We start from the raw sequence: 15,903 nt of genomic DNA on the forward strand, positions 1-15,903 counted from the left end.
AATATCTTCTATGGAGTGACAGTATTCCTCCCAGCTTTCCTTTTTGGCTGATGCTATGCTACGCTTGTAGACTCTTAAGCAATCTTTATAGGGTTCATAGAATTTGTGTTTATGGCAGATGTTGAAGATTGTTCTAGTCATTTTCCTCAGATTAGACAGGTCTTCGTTCCACCAAGGGGGAAATATTTTGCTACTATGTCTCACCGGACAAGAGACTTTAAAGGCAGTGATCATTGCTCGTTCAAAGGTCATTACCTTTGATTCGAGCTCATCCACCGAATCTGTATTTATATTGGGTATATTGCGTAACTTTGCACTAAAAACTTGACCGAAATTCTTCCAGTCAGTTCTTTTGGGATTTCTATAAGGGGGTGGGATTTTGGTTTCAAACTTAAGTTGGAACAGAATCCAACTATGGTCTGAAAAGGATTTTAAAGGGGATACTCTCCAATTTTCAACCTGCAAATTGAAGTTGCTATTTGTAATAGTGATGTCTAGTACATCCTCCCATCCTTCATAGTTCCTTGAACTAAGAAACGTGAATGTTGGAGTAGTACCTCTATTGCAAAGAGTTAGGTTATTTTCAATGATATAATCAAATAAAGACTCACCTCGTTCATTGATCTCAGAACTACCCCAAAGAGTATGACGTGCATTTGCGTCACACCCGATGAGTAGGCTTGTCTTCATTGTACTGGCTTGAGTTGTCAGCCTACGTACTTCCTCCGGCGGTGACTGCTGGTCATGTGCCATGTACGCAGATGCCAAAAGTAGTCCATCAGTATTTGAACCCTCTAATTTGACAACGGTCAAATCAGAGGTGCTAAGATTGGGACACAAAAAAGCTTTTAAGTGTTTTTTAGCTAAAATACATGTTCTTGGCTTACCTTGGCTCGAACTGACGGGCTTGTAAAAAAGGTCATATTGGCTGTCTTGGAGACCTCTCACTCGGAGGCCATTAATCCAGGGCTCTTGTATGATGCCCACATCAAAGTTTTCCTCCCTTAGAAAAACTCTCAGGTTATCTGAAGCACATTTAGAGTGCTTCAGATTAACCTGAACGACGTGCAGCATGTTTTTAGTTTATATCGGATTCTGCATCGTCAGTTACCAGCCTCTTGCCGGAGAACCCTGCCTCTTTGGGGGTATCGTCATCCTCGACGATATCCTCAACTAGGTTAGGGTCCGCTTCCTGACTTTGCAGAATCTTTATTTTGGCATTCCTAATGCCAAAACGGAGTTTAAAGTCGGCTTTTTCGAGAGCCCCACGACTAACCTCGCAGATCCTCAGAAGGTAAGACGCGCTGTTCTTTTGCGGCTCTTCAGTCTAAATGACTGCCCAGTCATGCATCGGAATCAGCGGGTTTAACCTCTGAAGACTGCGGATCAGCTCCGTTCCACTTGGCTTGATACACATGAGGGGCAGCCAAATGCGAGCCAGTGGTTGTTTAGGAATCTCCTTAGCTGGGATAAGCTTGAGCTTCAAACCATCCCATTTAGTGCTGATCTCATCAACACTTTTACTAAGGAAATCCCTAGAAAACCCATCCTCGCACTTAATTACCCTGTATCCCCTGAGCATCTCACCAGAGTCGAAACTAGGGTAGGGACCCTCATTACCCCCAGTGCTTTCGGCCAATCCGGAACAGCCGATTCCGATCACGTCATTCAGCAACTCTCAGCTCATTGGCTGCAGAGCGCCCATGTCGGAATCAAACGGTCCTACCTACTCGCACTCTCGTTCTCCCATGGTTTTGCGTTATCATCATGGAATTCGCCGGCAGCTGAATCGTTTCCAGTGGCGGGAATTCCATGAACGCATTCAGCCATTCATCCCCATTTTTTTTTCAAGATAAAAAGAAAGAAAAGAATTAAAGTTAAAACAATCTAATTTCGGCTAACAAAATGCATTTGTCCCCACCAGGATTACTAATGAGAAAAACTTGGCAAAGATGGCACCCAACCCCATTCATTTTTTTCTTTTGTAGGAAAGTTGACAATCACTTGTTTTTCACCGCGATTCTAAAATTAATACCAGTGGACTTTTGTTAGATTTGGGGGAATAGAAAAATAACCTTAGCGTTCCATCTTTTACAAAAATATATAAAGGTATGTTGGGCCCTCGGCCATACTCAAATTTGAGTGTCTTCAGCAATCGGGAACCAAATGTAACCCGTGCTTTTGCTCGTATACTAATATACTTTTATGTCGACCATCTTTTGGTCAGTCTTCTGCATCAACCAGTTTTTGTTAGGCCATCTTTTGCAGTTTTAATTATGTGTTTGGTTTGACCCCCTCTGGGCCGATTTTTGAAGATAAGGCACGACCATCTGTCGGCATATTTACATAATTAAGGCTCAACCACCTGTCGGCCGATTCTACTACTTCACACTCCCTCGGTATAATAGCAGAGTGCACTTCGTAGATTCGCACACCAATCCAATTTAGGTGCTAAGATCAAGTTTATTGTTTCTACAAATTTACTGAAAGAGATTACCAATGGCTGATGACCCATGGCTGCCCTTGTCTCTCTCAGTAAATCGAAGGAAACACCTGTAAAACAAACGGGATGAAAGGGACAGAAAGACCAGTCATTGTTGCGGTAAATTTTACCGTAACAAATCCCACCCTTTCCTCCTTGGTAATGAGCTTAATTTTTGAGAAAAATTTAGCCATTTCCTTCGGATGAAATTGGATAACAACACAACAAATGAAAGGAATTCATCAGGCCAAATATGGCAGTCTTCTCAACCAAACAAAAAAATTTAAGTATAAAAAAAAGTAAAATTATCGTTATCGTTACTCTACTTTAAGAAGGGACTTAGACTTAATCATTTTCAGATAGTGAAGTAAAAGGTTTCAGATCTTTTGTGTGCCAAGTGCCACGATCTTTTCCAGTGTCATCTTCGAGAACATAGGTCCAAGGAGATAGTTTTTTCCTTATTCTAAAAGGGCCCACAAATTTTGGTGCCAACTTTGCTGCATAATAATTGGCAGCGTCCGAAAGAACAAAGTTCCTGCGCCATACAATATCGTTTGGAAGATATTGAACATCTCTCCTCCTGAGATTATATGCTTCTGCTGATTTCTTTGATGCTGCTCGAATTTTAACAGCGATATCGGCCCTTAGTTTTCTAAACTTTTCCCCTATGTCCCCTACTGATTTTTCACTACTATCCCTATCCAAAACTCCATCACTTATTCTTATTTCATCCCTCCCACTTGTACACATATCCCTTCCAAAATTAGCATAATACGGTGTAACTCCTAAAACTTCATGCTGCGATGTGCGGATGGCACAAGCAACTTTCGCAAGTTGAGAATCCCAAATTCGATGATTTTCCGAAACATAAGCCCTCAACGTTGTTTTTATAATCTGATTGATCCTCTCCGCAGGATTTGCCTGAGGATGATAATGCGGTGTAAATCTTATCTTCGACGAATATCCCTCACAGAGTGCCCTAAGTTCCCTACTCTTAAATTGTGGTCCATTGTCGCAAATGACAACTTTCGGAACTCCAAACAAAAGAAAAACCCCATCTTCTAACTCCTTGCACACAGCCTTTGCCGTGGCAGACCTCAAAGGAAACAATAACGGAAATTTGGTTAAATAATCTACTACTGTGAGAATATACATAAATCCTTTGTTAGACTTGGGCAGAGGGCCCACTAAGTCGACACTAATCATCTCCCACGGAGCGGATGCTCCTACTCTCTCCATCATAAGACCGGCTGGCTTGTCGTTAATAGGTTTCACTTGTTGACATATACTACATTTCCTAACATATTTAGTTATATCTGACCTCATCTTAGGCCAGTAATATTTTGCTGCTACTCTCGCGAACGTTTTCCTTACCCCCATATGTCCAGCTAACGGACTATCGTGACATTCTTTTAAAATATTAATCCTATCCCTTTTCCCCACAACTAACTTCCACTCATCATTGTTCTCATGAACTACTACATGAGTTGATTTAACAAACTTATATAATCGGCCATTCTCTACCCTCCAAGCTGGATAACCTAACGGATTCGATTCGACGGATTCTATCATTCTCTTCACCCACGGGTCTATATCCTCTTCTGAGATCCCAGCCACTGCTGGAACTCCGCGAGACAACATGTCTGGAACGACATGATCTTTCCCCTTACGATGAACGATTTTAAAATCAAACTGCTGAAGCCTAACTGCCCAGCGAGCGAGCCTTCCCTGCGGATCCTTTAGATTACTAAGCCAAACTAATGAGTAATGATCGGTTATGACAGTAAAGCGAACACCTTCGATATACGGCCTTAACTTCTCAATTGCCCACAAAACTCCCAAGCACTCCTTCTCTGTAGTGGAGTAGTTCCTTTCATTTCTGTTCAAAGACCTACTTAAGTAACATATTACTTTTTCCCCTTCCTCAAAAGTCTGTGTGAGTACGGCCCCAATACCGTAGTCGGACGCGTCGGTTTGGACAACAAATGGAAGATTAAAATCCGGGCATGTCAAAATGGGAGCAGTAACTAAGCACTCTTTGGCTTTCCTAAAACTATCTTCGCATTCTTGTGTCCATGAAAACTTCTTGTTCTTTTTCAGCAAATCTGTTAAGGGCCTAACAAGTGTTGCAAAATTTGGTACGAAACGTCTGTACCATGAAACAGTCCCTACAAAACTTCTAACCTCTTTTGAGTTTTTAGGTGCAGGTATCCTAATCATGCTATTCACTTTTTCCGGATCAACATGTAACCCGTTACGATCAACTACATATCCCAAAAATTTCAGAGACGGTCTACAAAAGTTGCATTTCTCCCTACCTACTTTAAGCCCTGCCTCCCGTAATCTCCTAAAAACTTCGTTAAGAATTTCGAGATGCTTCTCGAATGTATCCGTAACAATAATAATATCGTCCAGATACACAAAAACGTATGGCTCTAACTCAGCTCCCAACACACTATCTATAAATCGTTGCCACGTTGCTGGTGCATTGTGCAACCCGAATGGCATTCTTTTAAAATGAAATAATCCCCTCCCCGGTACCGTAAAGGCCGTAAACTTTCGAGATTCCTGCGACATCGGAATCTGCCAATAAGCCGACTTGATATCAAGCGACGTTAAAAATTTCGCGTTCCTAAGCTTGTCTAAAATTGCTGAAATGATCGGAAGTGGATATGCATCACGCTCAGTGACCGAATTAAGTTTCCTATAGTCGACGCAAAACCTATAAGTTCCATCTTTCTTCTTAATTAAAACTATTGGGGAAGCCCATGGACTGTTTGATTTCTCAATCACACCCTCTTCTAACATCTCCTTCAACGCCTTGTCTATATGTACCTGCAAAGCAGGTGAAACGGGATAGTACCTTTGCTTTATAGGTTCGGCCGACGTCCTAATAATGTGCTCTACCATTGTTGTCACCCCCAGCCCTTCTGGCATATCTCTGAACAAATCCTCAATTAAACCATTTAGTTTACCCCTCTGATCCTCGTCTAACTCAGCCTCCTCTGTGATAGACGTAGTTTCTATCGAAGCCACCATATCCTGACTCGAAAAACTCCACATACGTGAACGAAGATCCGGAACTATTCCCGACAGTGCCCAAAAATCTGCACCAAGTATCATCGCATGCGGTAGGGTAGGTATCACCAAACACTCTATTAAAACTGACTTGCCCTCGACAACAATTGGTAGATTTATAACCCCCAAAACTCCTACTCCTGCACCATCTGCTAACTGAACCTGCCTAATATTTGATTTATCTAATTTTAGATCTAAATCTTTTAAAACCTTCCAAGCGTCCCTACAAATTATAGTTCGCGATGCCCCAGAATCTAATAATCCCAAAAACCTAATCCCATAAATATTTACCCCTAAATATGGACGTCTATCGTCCCCACTACTATCCAATGTGAAACCTAATTTTACCTTTTCTGCCAGCTGGTCGTCAGCAGGCGACCTAACTAATTCCGACGACGGTGCTCTTGTCCTGCTGGCCCAAGAGATCGTTGACCGTTTCCCGAGCAACGCCTACAGTTACTCCGGGTTACACCAGTAGCCCCACATCCAAAACAACGCCTAGGAGCGGAACAGGTATTTGAAAAATGTCCTTCCCTATTGCAGTTAAAGCAGCGAATGGTCCTATTGGGTGGGGGGTTATTAACTGCAACTGTTGCCTCCTGCACTGAAGCAACATAAGCAACATCAGGCTCCAAAGCCTGCCTGTTGCGACCAGAAGAAGAAGGTGGTACGAAAGACTCTACGTTCGACCTTATTGTCTCAAGCCTTCTACCCAACGCAACAAGTTCGCTGACTGACTTAATATCAGCCAACCCCAATTGCGTTTGGTAAATGGGAGCTATATTCTTCATGAGAATAGTCAACTTCCTATTCTCACTCAGTGGCTCAGAGAATCTTTTAAAAAGAGTCTGCATGAGAGCGATGTACATCCCCATCGTCTCATCTCTACCCTGGGTACGCCGCCTGACCTCGTCCAACAAGAGGTCGTCATAGTTGGAGGGCAAAAACTCCAACTTTAATTCCCTAACCAATTCTTTCCATGTTGTAATCGTATCCCTAACCGACCTAAACCAAAGAAGAGCCTTCCCAGTAAATAAATCCACCGCTGACCTGAAAACCCTAGCCTCCGAAACTCCGCGCGATTCCCTAAGTTCTTCAACTCTTTCAATAAAAGAATTCACTGATGAACCAGACCGCTCACCAGAGAATTTCACATTCCACTTTTCAATACGCTCAGAATTCCGGTCACAGGGCTCACCCTGTATTTGAAATTCTGAACTCGCACGTTGGCCGACCTGTGCAGCTGGTAACGCACCCACGACTGCTGTCGACTGTTGATTGTTGTTATTGTTGTTGTTATTATTATTGTTTGTATTTGAAACCCCACTATTTTTATTAGAACCTTTGGGTGGCTCCTCGCCCCCTTCAACCAACGTTGCCATTAACAGAAGAAGCTCCCCCCTTATATCGGCCACATCATTCACCTCCTCAGAGGATTCTGCCTTTGCCCTACTAATCCTACCTAACGACCATTCAATTTTGGTTTGAACCTTCAAATACTCAAGCGACTTCGGATCTTTCGGAGGAGTTTTTAACAAATCCTTAATTTCAACTATTTTGTCTTGTACTGCCTGTAAATCCTCTTCAAAAGAAAAAGGATAGTGATGATATTCCGATGGAATGGAACCCGCGCGTTCAAGAATCCTTGAAGACCTTAACGTGGTCCTCATACTGTCAACGGTACCCTCTTTCAGTCCCCGCGCCTTCAACTCATACGAGAGTTCTTCTTTATTTAATTTATTGATATCCATTTTCAGGTAAAACGTATTTAATTAAAAAAACAAACCGAAAGAATTAAAAAAAATTATAAATATTAAAATAAAGCACGGTATCAACGCCCAGTTGATTGCTTTATACTGACGTTAACGAAATTGAAAGAAAAAAAAAATAGAAATAAAAAAAATTAATCAACCCGAAAATAATTTACTTTAGTTAAAAAAAAATATTTAAAAAAAAATGTGTATCTAATTAGAGGTACCACAGTGTAAATAAATCCCAATTAAAATTCTTATTTAAATTTAATTTAAAAAAAAATGTAAAAAAAATTCTATTTATAAAAAAAAATTATTAATTAAAAAAAATGGATCTATTTTCAGTCACCCGACTGTAAATAAACTTCTCCTTTAATTAAAACTTAATTACAAGTAAAATCAAACAAAAAAAAAAATATTCAAATAAAACTTTTATTGATATAAAAAAAAAAATTAAATAAAAGTGGTTCTAATTTTTAGCTTTGGAGTGTAAATAAACTTCAAAGGTGAAGTGAATTAAATATTCTATTCGAAACAAAAAAAAAATTAAAAAAAAATAAAAATTAAATTTCGTACAAAAAAAATATTAAAAAAAACAAAGGTCTAATTTAAAGTACCAGACTGTATAAAAATTTAGCGTTTATGTTTATTTAATTTAAATTTAAATCAATATAAAATATCTACTCAAAAAAAATAAAAATCGAATACAAAAAAAATTATTTTTAATGTGTCACCGTTTTGTGGTACCAGACTGTAGATAAACTTCACTTATAATTAAAACTTAATTACAAGTAGAAACAAACAAAAAAAATTCCAAATAAAACTTCTATTGAAATAATAAAAAAAACGTTAAAATAAAAGTGGTTCTAATTTTAGACACCGGAGTGTAAATAAACTTGTAATGTGGTTTTAATTAAATATTCACTTCAAAACAAAAAAAAAGTAAAAAAAAAAAATTATTAACTTACGTAAAAAAAAAATAATAATAAAAAAAACAAGGTCTAATTTTAAGCACCGGACTGTAAATAAATTTATCAAACGATTTGTATTGTGTACTTAATTCGTACCAAAATACAAAAAAAAATTCAATTCAAATTCCCTACAAAAAAAATAATTTAAAAAAAATTTTACCAAATTTTCGCACCTGACTGTAAATGCAACACGAAATTAATTCCAAATATTGATTCAAGGCCAACAATGTAAACAACTGATTCTTATCAGTTTCAAGCAAGAAGAAAAAAAAACAACTTGATCTTCTATGACAGTATGACAAATGATCATTAACAAGAAAAAAAGTTTGCAAGCCAAATGCTATGTATTTTATGCGACACGAAATGTAATATGCAAGACAGGGATAGATATATTCGACCAATATATAAAGTACCGATTTGAATATTAAAAGAAAATTATGTGGGTATATATGTATGTTGGTATATAAAAAAAAACAATAAAAACACCGCAATGAAATATCGAATTAAATTGAATTAGGGAATAATTTGTATGAATATATGAATATGTAGGTATATTGATTTTATTTAAAATTTTTAGAATACAAAAAAAGAAAAAGAAAAAAAAAACTTACATGGACTCCCGGTATGTGTTATACCTTTTGTTTCGATAAACCAAATTTTCTGCTCACAATTTTATCAAGTTTGATATCCAATCAAATAATACGAAGAAAAAAAGAAACACCACTCAATTTATTTTGAATTCAGTTTTCAAAGCTATATTGCACTGGGGAAAAAGAGAAAAACAAAATATAAGTAAAAAAACAAGATGAAAGGGTTATTTTTTTTTTTTTTAATTTTCCTAAAACAACACAACACCAGGGAAGGAAATTACACAGCACCAAATTATATGCTATATATATTTTTTTTTAATTTTCCACAATTAACAACGAAATTTATTCCAACTTCCAAAATTCAAATGCCCCACGTTTGGGTGCCAATTTGTTACACCAATCCAATTTAGGTGCTAAGATCAAGTTTATTGTTTCTACAAATTTACTAAAAGAGATTACCAATGGCTGATGACCCATGGCTGCCCTTGTCTCTCTCAGTAAATCGAAGGAAACACCTGTAAAACAAACGGGATGAAAGGGACAGAAAGACCAGTCATTGTTGCGGTAAATTTTACCGTAACAGTGATTTATCTTTTCACCTAAAATCATATCTTGATATCAGCTTGAAATTTCATGAAATTTTTTTCTTTAATTTTCAAAACCATGTTTTGAATTATTTTACTTTATTTTTCACATCTCTTTGGGTTTAAATATTTATTCTTGTCTCTAAATTAATTCCTATAAATATGCAACGATATCTGTTATTTGGTTTATTTTTCTTGTAAAATCCATCAAATTCTTTGCTATGAAAAATTTCATAAATTATTTTCAATTTCACGGTTTATTTACCATTATTTGTTTTTCAGGAAAAAAATCCAGATCTCCTACCAGTGAAACGTAAGTACCTTAATCATTTTTCTCAATGATGATATAATTACTTTTCAGTTCACATTTATTATTGAGCTTTAACTTTTGGATTTTTTTTTGTAAATATCTACGTAAAACTATTAACTGCATGTAAAATTTTGATTCCATCTCATTTTGTAAATTTATTTTCATTTCATTTCTTACTAATTTTTCATTAGTTTCGCTTGTTTTTTTTTTGTTTTTACTAAATTGGTCAAAAATTAACCAAAATTAATCATAAATCATTATGAGCATAGATAAATTATTTGATCATAAAAAGGACATTATGTGTTCAAGATTGAAATAACATTCCAAAACCCATATCGCATTGATATTATCTAGAAAAAAATGACGTCAACACATTTATAGAAAAAAATAAAATAAGAAAACTATGCACAAAATACATCCCAGCAGAATGCAGCATCATTATCTCATAAAAAAAACAAAAATCTCACTATTTCCTCTTTTAAAAATATTCAATATTCACCAAAAAAAAAATTAAAAATAAATATTATGAGTAAAAAAAATTACAAAATTAAATCGACTTAGCTACATAAAACTTGCTCTTTCCTCTTTTGTTGCAAACACAAATTTTTTCCTCTATTTATTCTCATTCATGCCAATAAATAAATCGTTTAGACACGATGATGGTACTGCTACCCAACAGCCAGGACCAAATGTTGCCCTCCTTGAATCAAACATCAACTCTCCAAACACACCAAATGGTGTCACTATCGTCGCTAACAACAACAACAACAACAAAAATGGCACCAGTAACGGTAATCAAAACAACATGAACGGCAGTGGTCGTCAAAGAAACAGCTCCTTAATGGCCTCAACGGGGGCAGTTAACGGTGCTGGCAACGATGATGACTCCTTTGAATATGCCACAGATCGGGAGAGTGGCGTTTACAATGCAACCACTGTCCCACTTAGGAATGGACGCAACAGCACAACTTCCCGTCAATCTACAGCTTCCGATGAAAATGACCAACATCAGCAGGGAACTGACCTATTAACTCGGGGCAATCAGTTGGGTATTCCGGAATCAAGATGTACCCGCTGGATACCAAAGGATCAGAGGGAGCTTCTGGAGAGGCAAGCGAAATTGTTAGCGAATCGTATACAAAAACCAGTTGAAACTGAATTCTAGCACACACACATTTAACACCCAAACACACACACACACACAACACAAATACACTCAGAAAAATGAAAACACATAACGAAAAAGACACAATGATCACCTCTACATTGTATTTAACGAGATTTATTAGATTATACCTGTGTAATGTATATTTTTTTTAAGTGTACCTCTATGATATTTATTTTTATTAAGACGTTAAGAAGCGAACTTTTGAGAGACAAAATGTTAATAAATTAATATTTTTTGTAATATTAAAAGCTGAAGACGACGAACAAAAAAAAATGTGTGTGTAATTGATTTTAATTATGTGTAAAATGTCCTTTTTGAATGTTTTTTTGTGTTAGAAGGATCAAAGGTATGAGGGAACTTCTATGTTTGTTTTCTTTTCAAAGAAAACTTTTTTTGCTTTTTTTTCAACAGAATCATGCATTGGGGTGGTGCCTTAGCTTTGGTTTCTTAGAAAAATAATTCTCAAAAGCATGCTAATGGTGTTGTTTGAAGGTACCATATGAAAATAATTTTATATAAAATGGTAATTATGTTGACGGTTTGTGTCAAAGTCTTGTAAAACTTTTGAGTTCAAAAGGAAATTCTTAGAAAATGTTTTTTTGTATTTGAATGAGTAGCTTTTTGGCTTGTCAAAAATAATTTTTTAATGATCGTTTAATTCGGAGAAAAATGTTTACGATTTCCACCAACTTTGTTAACACAAATTTTTATATTTTAGACAAAGAAGGAAAAATAGAATTCCACTAAAGTTAAATTACTTAAAAAAAGGAAAATAAAATACGAACAAAAAAATAGTTTAGGAAAACTGTCTTCCATTTGACGTTGTATTCTTCCTTTAGCTCTCCTTAAAATACTGGAAAATTAGAAAAAAGAATGGAGCGAAACTGTATTTTTTTAAAACTAAAATATTTCCATTCAAGTGACGAATCAAAAAATGTACAGTTCACTGTGGCGTAACATATATATTTTCTTTAAGTAAGTCGTTGAAAATTGATTTTTTTTTTAATTTATAGATAAATTTGTTACATGAATATCGTAGGTGTTGAATTTTTTTTTAAGAATTTCAAAACTGAGTTATAACGGTACATGTCATATACTAATTTCGGAAAAGTTTAATTTTCTCGAAAACGGCTCCAACGGTTTTGTTAAAAAAAAAAAACATTTAAATGTTAGTTTTTGAACAAGGTTTATCTTTTGATGAAAAATCATTATTAACGGTACCTACCATAGAACCGCTTTTTTTGAAATCTGATTTTCTGCCAAACTGCAAATTTACTTCATTATTACGCTTTTTTGCTTTTTATAACGGTAATATTTCAAAAACGGACGGCAATAAAATTTTTCTGACTTCGGATTCGAATTCAGCACCCCAAAAACCTTTAGAAAAGTATATTTTGGTTCTTGTGGCCAAAAAAAGGTTTAATTTTGTTGACCAGTGCTATTAAAAATAAATATGCGGCAAAGTTTAAACATCCATAACTTTTTTTCTTATGAATTGCACTAAAATTTTCTTTCAGATAATGAAAGCTTATAAAATTTCAAATCACATGTTAGAAAAATGGTTTTTCTACATACTCCAGAAGTTAGTAAAAAATGCAATTGTTTATAACAAATTCAATTATTTTTAAATAATTTTTTTTTTTTTAATTTTTTGATGAGTACCAAGTTTTAATTATTTTTATCATTTCATTACTGAGATATAGCCATTTTAACAAAAAGACCTAACAAATTTCATTTGTTTGTAACTTTTAACAAAATTGAACTTTTTCAAAAATACTTTGGAATATTATTTTTAACATATAAATCTTTCAATATATACAAAAAAAAAGTATCAAATTCAAGAAGTCGGTTTAAGGTGGCCCACTTGAGAAAATTTGACTCATATCTCAAATAAAACTGCATACTTGTTTTGGAGGGAATTTGATTTCAGATGTTGTTTTATTGCTTTGAAAAACCAATTTAATTTTTTTTTCTCTACATTTCCCAAATGCCTATATAAAAAATCTTAAAAATTTAAGCAACTTGAACTACAAGAGCAAGTTCGTGCGACCCAGTTTCATTTATTTTAATAGATACATGGCTGAAATTAATGGTCAAGATAGATAGTAATAGACAGAACTATGTTTCTAATATTCAAGAAGTCTAAAAGTAACAAATAACATTTTGAAAAAAATTATTTTTATGTTTAAAAAAAATGTATCCTTTTTTTGAAAATCGAATTGAATTTCTTTTTTTAAACCTTAAATTCAAAAGAAATCGTATATACATATTATGTATTTTGAAAAATAAAAATCCCGAAATTCGAAAATAGTACAGGTAAAATAGTACCTACATAAAATCAAGAAATAAAAAAAAAAAATGTTACACTCATGTAACTTGGCAAAAAGTTTGCTTTTGGGATTAGAACCAAGTACAAAAAAAGTATAGAAATAAGTTGGACGGAAGGGTGTTTTTTTCGAAGAGACAGTAAAATCTGCAATTGCTAAGAACTTATCTATAAATGTTTAATTTGTCATCAAAACCATAAATAAAATGAATCATTGGCTTTTTGGGACCAATTGAAAATTTTACTGTCTCTTCGAAAAAAACACCCTTTCATCAAAAATTTTTTTATGAAAACTCTATATTCTTGCTTTCTGTCCCAATATCAATGTTTTTACTAAATTTCATTAGAGTTACCCATCTTTTTCGTTTTCACTAAAGAAAACATCCTTTTAACCATGATATTTTTATAGACACTTAAGATTCTTCTTTCATATCTTAAAAGTAACATAATTGTTAAATTTCAATGGGGTACCACGAATATTACTCTAGTATTACACACTTTTTCAAATATACCCATATTTTCTTTACCACAAAGAAAAACACCCTTTCATATAAAAAAATTTATAGACTTACATTATTCGTAATTTCATGGGAAGGAGAACATATTTAATGAATTTCATAAGGGTACCATTTATTCCATTGATTTTATCGGGCTTATCGCGGATTTTTCCCTGTTTCCCCAAAAAAAACCCTTTAACCTAAAATATTTGTATAGACTGTTCGGGTTCTTGGTTTCTGTTATAAATTAAACTTTTTTACCAATTTTCATTGGTGTAACAATTTTTTCTTAATTTTTGTGGTACTAATTCCGAATTTCTTAAAAAAAAAACACCCTTTCACTCAAGATAATTTTGTACACTTTATAGATTCTTAATTCTTCTACCAACCTAAACATTTACACCAAGTTTTAAAAATTAATACAATTTAAGTCAGCTGTTATTATACCTTCCTCACACACAACTTAACCCATCAAAAAAACACCCTTTCACCAAAAATAATTTTAAGTACGTTATAAATACTTCGTCTCTGCTTTATCTAAAACCTTCATCCCGAATTTTATCAGTGTAGCATGTTTTTCACATGGGTTTCGGTTATATTTTACTTGTTGAAGTCAAAAAACAAGCACCCTTGTTTTTAATCGGCAATAACTTTTTTTTAGAGCAATCGTATTGACTTTATTTTTATGTCATTAGATTCAGCATCAAAAAATACCTTGAAAACATGTGTCATATGATGATATTCGACAAACTTTTTTTCAGTATATTTTTGACCTTCACCCCCTCCCTCTTGTCCGCGAAAAAACACCCTTCCAAGCAAACTTTTTGCCAAGTTTCAAGAGTGTAACAATTTTTGAAGTTATACTTCTTATGGGAGGGTGGGTATGAAAATTTACTTTTTGACAAGAATGTCAAAGGGATTATGACGCGATCACCCTGGGTAGCAGGGCTGTCGTTTCACCTTTAGAGTAGGCAGTACTTTAGTATTTAAAAATGCAGTACGCCGCAGTACGGCAAACATAAAACACACAACACGTTGCAAGTTACATGTTTCATGTGGCAAGTTGCATGTGGCAAGTCGTATGGAGCAAGTTGCATGTGGCAAGTTGTATGTGGCAAGTTGCGTGTGGCAAGTTGCATGTGGCAAGTTGCGTGTGGCAAGTTGCATGTGGTAATTTCCATGTGGCAAGTTGCCAGGGTTGCAAAAAGCTCACATTTCAGCTCAGCTCACAGCTCAGCTCAAATTTTAGCTAGCTTAGCTCATTTGAGCTGAGCTGAAAGTGAGCTGAGCTGAAAGTGAGCGCCCCAACTTCCAACGCCTATATCTCTGAATTTTGAAAAAAATGAAAAAAAAATTTTTGATGCCAAAAGGTAGCGAGGACTCTAACCTACATTTGGGTACAACTCCCATCCCTGTAGGTGCACGCGTTCTCAAACCGGGTGAACTTAAAGGTAAAAAAAAAGTTAAGGCCGATTCTGAAAAAATAGGTATGATGTGGCGGTTTAACATGGAAGATGATTTTTTAAAAATCTGAGAATGTGCAAAGCGTAGGCCCATGACACAAGCTATCATTGGGTATCACTCCCAAAAATTGCTCTCAAGCGGTTTAGCTTCCAGGAGCATTCAAAGATTCGGGGATTTTTCGAAAAAAAAATTTACCCCAACTTTCAAACGCGATTTTCTCGGAATTTTGAAAAAAATCGAAAAACCGGATTATACCACTATCGGCTAGCTGAGAATATAAGCTTTCATATGGCACCACTCCCCTGTCTCTAGATCAAAGCGTTCCAACGCCTATATCGCGGAATTTTGAAGAAAATGAAAATAAAATTTTTGATGCCAAAAGATAGCGGGGACTCTAACCTACATTTGGGTACAACTCCCATTCCTGTAGGTCCACGCGTTCTCAAACCGGGAGAACTTAAAAGTAAAAAAAAAATAGGCGCGATTCTGAAAAAAAGGCATGATGTGGTGGTTTAACATGGAAGGCGATTTTTTAAAAATCTGATAATGTGCAAAGCGTAGGCCCATGACACAAGCTATCATTTAGCATCACTCCCAAAAATTGCTCTAAAGTGGTTTAGCTTCCAGGAGCGTTTAAAGATTCGGGGATTTTTCGAAAAAAAAATTTACCCCAACTTTCAAA

General features: G+C 35.3%; 1 protein-coding gene across 2 annotated transcripts in view; it reads left to right on the forward strand.

Moving 5' to 3' along the window:
* LOC129906499 (fasciclin-3) overlaps window positions 1-15,903 on the forward strand; it is a 272,879-nt gene that overhangs the window by 246,011 nt on the left and 10,965 nt on the right. The window contains exons 5-6 of one of the 2 annotated variants that reach the window (XM_055982281.1): window positions 9,739-9,769; window positions 10,418-11,197. In XM_055982281.1, the coding sequence (XP_055838256.1) occupies window positions 9,739-9,769; window positions 10,418-10,931 (545 nt within the window). In that variant the 3' untranslated portion in view covers window positions 10,932-11,197. Of the gene's footprint in view, window positions 1-9,738; window positions 9,770-10,417; window positions 11,198-15,903 lie in introns of those variants that run through there. The other variant, XM_055982280.1, reaches the window with a different exon arrangement.

The sequence above is a fragment of the Episyrphus balteatus genome, chromosome 1 (assembly GCF_945859705.1).
Source record: "Episyrphus balteatus chromosome 1, idEpiBalt1.1, whole genome shotgun sequence".
NCBI classification, from domain to species: Eukaryota; Metazoa; Arthropoda; class Insecta; order Diptera; family Syrphidae; genus Episyrphus; species Episyrphus balteatus.